The 7,165-nt window shown below is 30.0% G+C and overlaps 1 protein-coding gene across 6 annotated transcripts in view; it reads left to right on the top strand.

Annotated features, from left to right (window-relative positions):
• Positions 1 to 7,118, top strand: part of LOC106459329 (uncharacterized protein C1orf43 homolog) — a 38,414-nt gene extending 31,296 nt beyond the window's left edge. For 3 of the 6 annotated variants that reach the window (XM_022385802.1, XM_022385798.1, XM_013918949.2), the window contains 2 exons: positions 1,159 to 1,217; positions 1,878 to 2,187. In XM_022385802.1, coding sequence (XP_022241510.1) covers positions 1,159 to 1,217; positions 1,878 to 1,913 — 95 coding nt within the window. In that variant the 3' untranslated portion in view covers positions 1,914 to 2,187. Of the gene's footprint in view, positions 1 to 1,158; positions 1,218 to 1,877; positions 2,188 to 5,885 lie in introns of those variants that run through there. The other 3 variants (XM_022385800.1, XM_022385799.1, XM_022385801.1) reach the window with 3 other exon arrangements.
• The last annotated feature ends 47 nt before the right edge of the window (positions 7,119 to 7,165 follow it).

Below are 7,165 nucleotides of genomic sequence, written 5' to 3'. Positions count from 1 at the left end.
AGTAATATTAAAGTCAAGTATGTATTTTACGGTGTAACATTAAATTTTAATATTGAAAGTTATGTAGGGATGATCTATGTATAGCTGTATCATCCCTATTTTTCATTTGCATCCTTTTTGGGCACTTGCATCCTTCCATTATTTTACATTTACAAAATGTTTTTATTACTTATTTTGTGACATTTTATCCCCTGACTGAAAGTTAATGTATTCTATGGATGTCTGTAATAAAATTTAAAATTATGTGTATTGATTTTTTTTTTATTCCTTCATTTCCTACACAACATAGGGGTTGTCTGCCTAAAGACACCAATCACATAGTGTACAAAGCATTGAGTATTCTACATGTTAGTCATCTAATGTTCATCTATTATTGGCTGGTAATTCTTGTTTCACTGTGTACTTAATATTTTTAAAGGAACATCATATTTCTGCAAAAAAAAGCTAACTCGAAGGGTAATGAAAACATCTTTTACACAGAATTATGATTTTTTTAATTACTACAAGTTATTATGACTAAACGATGACTGTGCACTGCCCAGAAATACATATAGTGGATTTAGGTTTAAACTGATGTTAGTGATAAAGTAGTTGTAGAGTTATCTTGACTGAAACAAGAAGAAGAAATATGAACAATTTGGTGGGTTTGTCACTTTCTGGGTTGATATCTTACCTATGGTTTCTTGCCTTGTTTTTGGGCTTGTTGGGTAGAGAAACAAATGAAAGTTAGTGGCAATCATATTTTAAAGTAAAACTCTCTGTCATTGTTGATTTTTTAGCATGCATATTTGTATTTGGCCTGTTGAGTACCTTGGCTATCCCTGCATATAGTCTACCAACTCTATGATACCATCAAACAGTGCTCGTGTAGTTATCCCTATGTGACTTAGTGCCAACTTACCTCATTATGACCTTTCTTATTAACCTTCCAACATCACACAGGTTCGATTATCAACCATTTACCCACACTGAGTGGCTACATTTAGGTTTCTTAACATTTCAAGTATACATTTTTTTTCAAGTTGTTTTTATTTGATATAAGCCTAATTTCAAGGTTAATTTTTAGTGTCACTCTACATACATAGTTTACTTTGATCAGAAGTTATTATCACTCAATCATAAATGATTGAAAAACTTCACTACTTTTCACATTTATAGGAATTTGGACCAGTACAGTACAAACAATTTATGGAATTATTATCACAAATACGGCAGTGGTAAGCATTTTTGTTTTTAAGTTTTATAATTCCTATTATTTACAGGTATCTACTGATAACTTACATACAAGTTTGTAGAACTGTACCAGTTTAGTTGCAAAATGTTCTCTTAAAGTTATTCACAAATTAAATTTCATTCTTGTTTGATATTTCATTAATTGTACCTTATAGAATAATTTAAATGAATATATCATTTTAACAAGTTTCTAAGATAGAACTTAACGAATTTGTCAATGTTGTATTTTCTAAAGCATGTTAAACTTGTACAATTACAATTTCTGCATCGTACTAAACCTTTCTGCCATGAAGAAAATGCATCTATATAATTATAGAGGCAAGTCTGCAAACCATGTTATCTTAAAGCCTAAGTCTGAAGAACTAAACAAATTTAATTTCTGATAATGTCTTGATGTATGTCATTTTAAGTACTTAACGATCTAGGTTCTTCTTTGGATTAGGCTATATTTTACAAATAGTTTTGGCCAATGATTCTGAAAACAGTTGAATTATTTTAAAATACGTCATTGGAAGAATATCATAAAACCTGTTTTGTGCTTTAAGCAGTGATTGATGCTAGTTATGTAATATTTTTGGTGTATTAAACATTGATTATCTAGATTAAAAACAAAAAAAAAACATTTGATATAATGAATTTTCCAGCATAAACCATCCTTCCCACAAGGATTTACAACATAGCAGAAAAAAAGACTCTGAGTCTCCATCAAAAAACAAAGAAATTGGACACCCAGTGCTAAATGGCAAGCCTGACCCAATATTGAGACAGCCTACTTCATTAAGTTCCAAGTCAGAAACTGAGGGAAAATCAGTAACTTTTGAGACTTCTGTTTGATCCTGTGTCAGCAGGAAATTCCACTGTATATATGTATGTGAGTTCCTTGTAGAAAACAGTATTACATGTGCATGTATTAGAATAAATTTCTTACATTTTGATGCCAATTTTCTGCAGTTTGAAGAGTACAATGTAGTAATTGCAAGTCTTTAATGTTTGTATGCTTTTTTGTAGTAGAAAGTGTGAGTGCACTTACAGTTGTCTAGAAGTGTAAATTATTATAATTAATGCCATAGTATTTATTATTGTAGCCTTTATTATGACTATTTGTAAAAATATATTGTCAGGACATTGTTATGAGATGGGACAGAAAGGTTTGGAATTGTTGTTAACTTCTCAATAATTTACAACTAAATAAAGGTTTCCCAAGAACTTTAGTTACTGAGTTGTTTAAAAAAAAAGATGTTCTGTTTACATAATGTGATTTCCTGATTTTCAACAGTGTATTTCTCTGAGCAAATATTTCACGAAGGCCCCCAACTATTTTTGCTTATTGCACTGTACAAGGGAGGATAGGAACAGACAAGTTCTTTGTCAATAAGAAATATGTTAAAATTGGACTGAATCTATTAAAAAATGCAAGAAATGAGCAGACAACTACTTGCTGAATGGATACAATTTTCTAGACAAGCCAACCCTAGTTAAGGTAGAAATAAATGTTCTCAAGCCTTCTTCTACTTAGATTCAAGAAAATGTTGATCAGAGTAACAATAAAAAAACTTGTTTATTATTAGATATTAAGATATTTTTAAACAGTAAATTATAAAACTAAAGTTGTCAGATTAGTTGTCAAAAAAGTGGATAAACGTTTATGTAAAGATAAGTCATGAATCAACTTGGTATTGAGTGACATGCAGTAAAAGATAGTCAAAACAAGGACAACAATGCATCAAGAGATGATCAAAACATTGATAATATGCAGTAAGAGATGATCAAAACAAGGATAGCAAGCAGTAAGAGATGATCAAAACGAGGATAATATGCAGTAAGAGATGATCCAAACAAGAATAATATGCAGTAAGAGATGATCATAATGAGGATAATATGCAGTAAGAGATGATCATAACAGGATAATATGCAGTAAGAGAAGATCATAACGAGGATAATATGCAGTAAGAGAAGATCAAAACGAGGATAATATGCAGTAAGAGATGATCAAAACAAGGATAATATGCAGTAAGAGATGATCAAAACAAGGATAATATGCAGTAAGAGATGATCAAAACAAGGATAATATGCAGTAAGAGAAGATCAAAACGAGGATAATATGCAGTAAGAGAAGATCAAAACGAGGATAATATGCAGTAAGAGATGATCAAAACAAGGATAATATGCAGTAAGAGATGATCAAAACAAGGATAATGTGCAGTAAGAGATGATCAAAACAAGGATAATATGCAGTAAGAGATGATCAAAACAAGGATAATATGCAGTAAGAGATGATCAAAACAAGGATAATATGCAGTAAGAGATGATCAAAACAAGGATAATATGCAGTAAGAGATGATCAAAACATGGATAGCGTATTAGTAAGGAATGATCAAAACATGGATAGCGTATTAGTAAGGAATGATTAAAACATGGATAGCGTATTAGTAAGGAATGATTAAAACATGGTTAGCGTATAGTAAGGAATGATTAAAACATGGATAGCGTATTAGTAAGGAATGATTAAAACATGGATAGCGTATAGTAAGGAATGATTAAAACATGGATAGCGTATTAGTAAGGAATGATTAAAACATGGATAGCGTATTAGTAAGGAATGATTAAAACATGGTTAGCGTATAGTAAGGAATGATTAAAACATGGATAGCGTATAGTAAGGAATGATTAAAACATGGATAGCGTATAGTAAGGAATGATTAAAACATGGATAGCGTATTAGTAAGGAATGATTAAAACATGGATAGCGTATAGTAAGGAATGATTAAAACATGGATAGCGTATAGTAAGGAATGATTAAAACATGGATAGCGTATAGTAAGGAATGATCAAAATATGGATAATTCACAGATACAGTGTGGCACTGGCTGCATCAAGTTAAACTTGAAAGAAAACCTGAAAGAATTTGGAAGTTTGAATTTAAACAAAGAATATAACTTTAAACTAATGCACTTGTTAGCTACCATAGATAGAGAAGGTCAAAAATACAATACTTTGAAATGTAGCTTTAATGGTTAGAAATCAAAAACAAAGTTATACACTCAAAGTAACATCCAAGCTCCCAATAAGATATAGAACTAATAAATGAACAGTAACTATTACAAAGCCAATCAGAATCATGAGGAGTAAACATCCATACACATAATGGAAGTGATATTGATGTATAATTGCCCCTACAATAAAGCTACAGCCTTTAGAAAGCTTTTCCCAAGTTGGTCATGGGTGTATATGCTCCCACAAGTGAATCCACAACTTAAAAATATAAAAAGGTGTATGCATAAGTATATAAATTACAGAATGGTGAAGTTGTGCAGGTAAACATAGAATAACCAAGTAACATATTAATATAAGCATTTGACAAATAGGTGTCATTAATATCACTAGTTCATCTAAATTATTCATTGGACTCTATGGTATGTAATATTTCAGTTTTTTTGTGTCCAATATTATGTGTGTGTGTATATATATACATATATATATAATGTTGAAAGATAATTGAAATGCTTTGAAAGAAGTTAAAAATTGTGAAAACAAATGAGAAATAAGTAACTCGGTGGGATTGTTTTTGTTAGTAGACTAGATTTTCCAGTGCTTATGATCTTAGTTTGGAGTCACCATAAAATGTAGCAAAGAAGAGTATAAAAGCAGCAGGGAAATGTTTCAAGTAAATAAACAACTTCAAAATATATATTAAAAACATTAATGTAGGAATTAAAGTAAAACTGTCACATGATTTAATTAATACTGCTGTGGCAACAATAGGGTGCCAGTATTAAGTTTAACTTGTGTTTCTACATTTCAAACTTTTCAGCTTTAATTGTTTATGAGCATATTTTGAATTATTTTTATCATGTGAGCCTCAGCTTTTTTTTTTTTCTTGAATTTTATTCTTGATATTAGGAGACTTTAGAAAAAGAACTAACCAAATGTATTTTAAACAAGCAAAAAAAAAGAAACGTTTTAAAACAATTGAAAAAAGAGCCTTTAGTGTGTACACTTATTCATTAATATGAAGTTGAAATTTAAACTATTTCTCATCATCTACATCAAATGTTATATCATAGATCAGAGCATTACTACATCTCACTGAATTATTTATGCACTTGTTAAAAATCATTCAGTCACAATGAACTTGACACAAATAACTGGGTAAAACCATGAGATATCTGACAGGTGATAGCATGCTTGAGTTTCTATCACAGAAGATCAGTGTTATCTGATTGCTACATAATTGTGTGATTTTCCAAACTGAAAAAGATTATATATCTGACAGATGTCAGCACTGCTGTAGATGCTAGGGTTTCTGTCACAGAAGATCTGTGTTATCTGAGTGGGTGATATTTTTTAGTTGAATAAGATTATATCTGAAAGGTGTCAGCACTGCTGTAGATGCTCGAGTTTTTTGTCACAGAAGATTGGTGTTAAAAAATTTTAAATTATTGTATGATGTTTGTAATTTGAATAATTATGTTTTGAACAAAATACTAAGAAGTTGACATTTCAAAATCTCATTAAGTTTCTGATATATTTATACATGACAGTATAATAACTGTAGATTATATTTCATTCTTTACTGTGCTATTGTGTAAACTTTTTTAAGGATTAGAAAACCTTTTCATCTTAGATATCTGAATTTGATTTTTTCTTTGAAGTCACTTGGAAGTTGTGTAACTTGTTTGGACACCAGTTTCTCTCTGTCTTGAGTTCAGCATTTTGGAACAGGAAAAAAGCAAAGCCTCACGTCTCCATTAGATAAATTCTGTGTTCACAACTTGTAAGAAGTTAACTTTGGTTCATTATAAGATGCATGGAATTTGGTCCTTTTTTTTTTGGGTGGGGGTCATGATACATTATTATAACCATATAAAAATGCAACCAAAATTCAATTTTAATATAAATAATTAATACTTAAGTGCAATATGTTAGTGTGTAATATTTAAAATTGTAAGATAACACAAAGATCAAATTGCATGTATAAAATTTTGTAATAAATAATACAGATGCTGATATGGGTATTAAAACTTTTATTTAAAAACACAATACAAGTAACAACGTTCTGACCTGCTTAAGTCATAAAAGTGACTGTTATTGATCACATTTTATGGGGATGACAGTAATGATAAGTATGAGGTTGTAGAGGCATTGTATATATTTAATTGTATTATTATATTGGTAGTCAACAATGTAACATCATCCTTGAACACATTTAATGAAATAACTAATATAGCTATAAAAGTGTTTCATGGTGCTGCTTTAATATTGGTTTAAGTTCATGTATTATTAGTGCTTCTTTAATTTTTTGTTTATTTACGTTTGTTCTCTGTTTAATATGTTAGCATTTTATATGTTTATATTGTGTGTATTTGAGTTGCAGTGTTCAAAATCATGGGTATCTTTTTGTGTTCATTGAACTCAGTTTTCATATTTTGTCTTGTTTCTCCAATACAGAATTCATGACAGTTGTTGAATTGTGTTTTATAAATAATGTCAGTATTTTGTTTGTCAGAGTAGTTTTTTACAAAGTATAGATTTTATTTTGGTATGGATGAATTTAGTGTTTACTGTAATGTTATGTTTGGTTATAAGTTTTTTCCAAATGTTAAAAATTATTTTGCCACAGATATCTGGGATGTAATGTGTAGTGTTTTTTATTGGTTGTTTTATTGAATTTCGGATTGTTGATCCTACCACTAGTAACAGCATGCTGCTCGGATAGCATAAGAGACTGATCAAACAGTACACCAAGATCCTTTTCTTCTGTAACTCTGTAAAGGTTATTCCCATTAAATTTTGATAATTCATATGCATTATCTTGCATTTATTATAATCAAAACCCATCTGCTATTTATTTATTTACTCAAGTCACAAAATATCTAAATCCTTTTGTAAAGCAGCAGCATCCTCACAGCTAGCAACACCCAAGACCTTAACA

Source organism: Limulus polyphemus, unplaced genomic scaffold (assembly GCF_000517525.1).
Source record: "Limulus polyphemus unplaced genomic scaffold, Limulus_polyphemus-2.1.2 Scaffold593, whole genome shotgun sequence".
Taxonomy (NCBI): Eukaryota; Metazoa; Arthropoda; class Merostomata; order Xiphosura; family Limulidae; genus Limulus; species Limulus polyphemus.
Note: the sequence above shows the minus strand (reverse complement) of the source record. Positions and strands in the feature narration are given on the sequence as shown.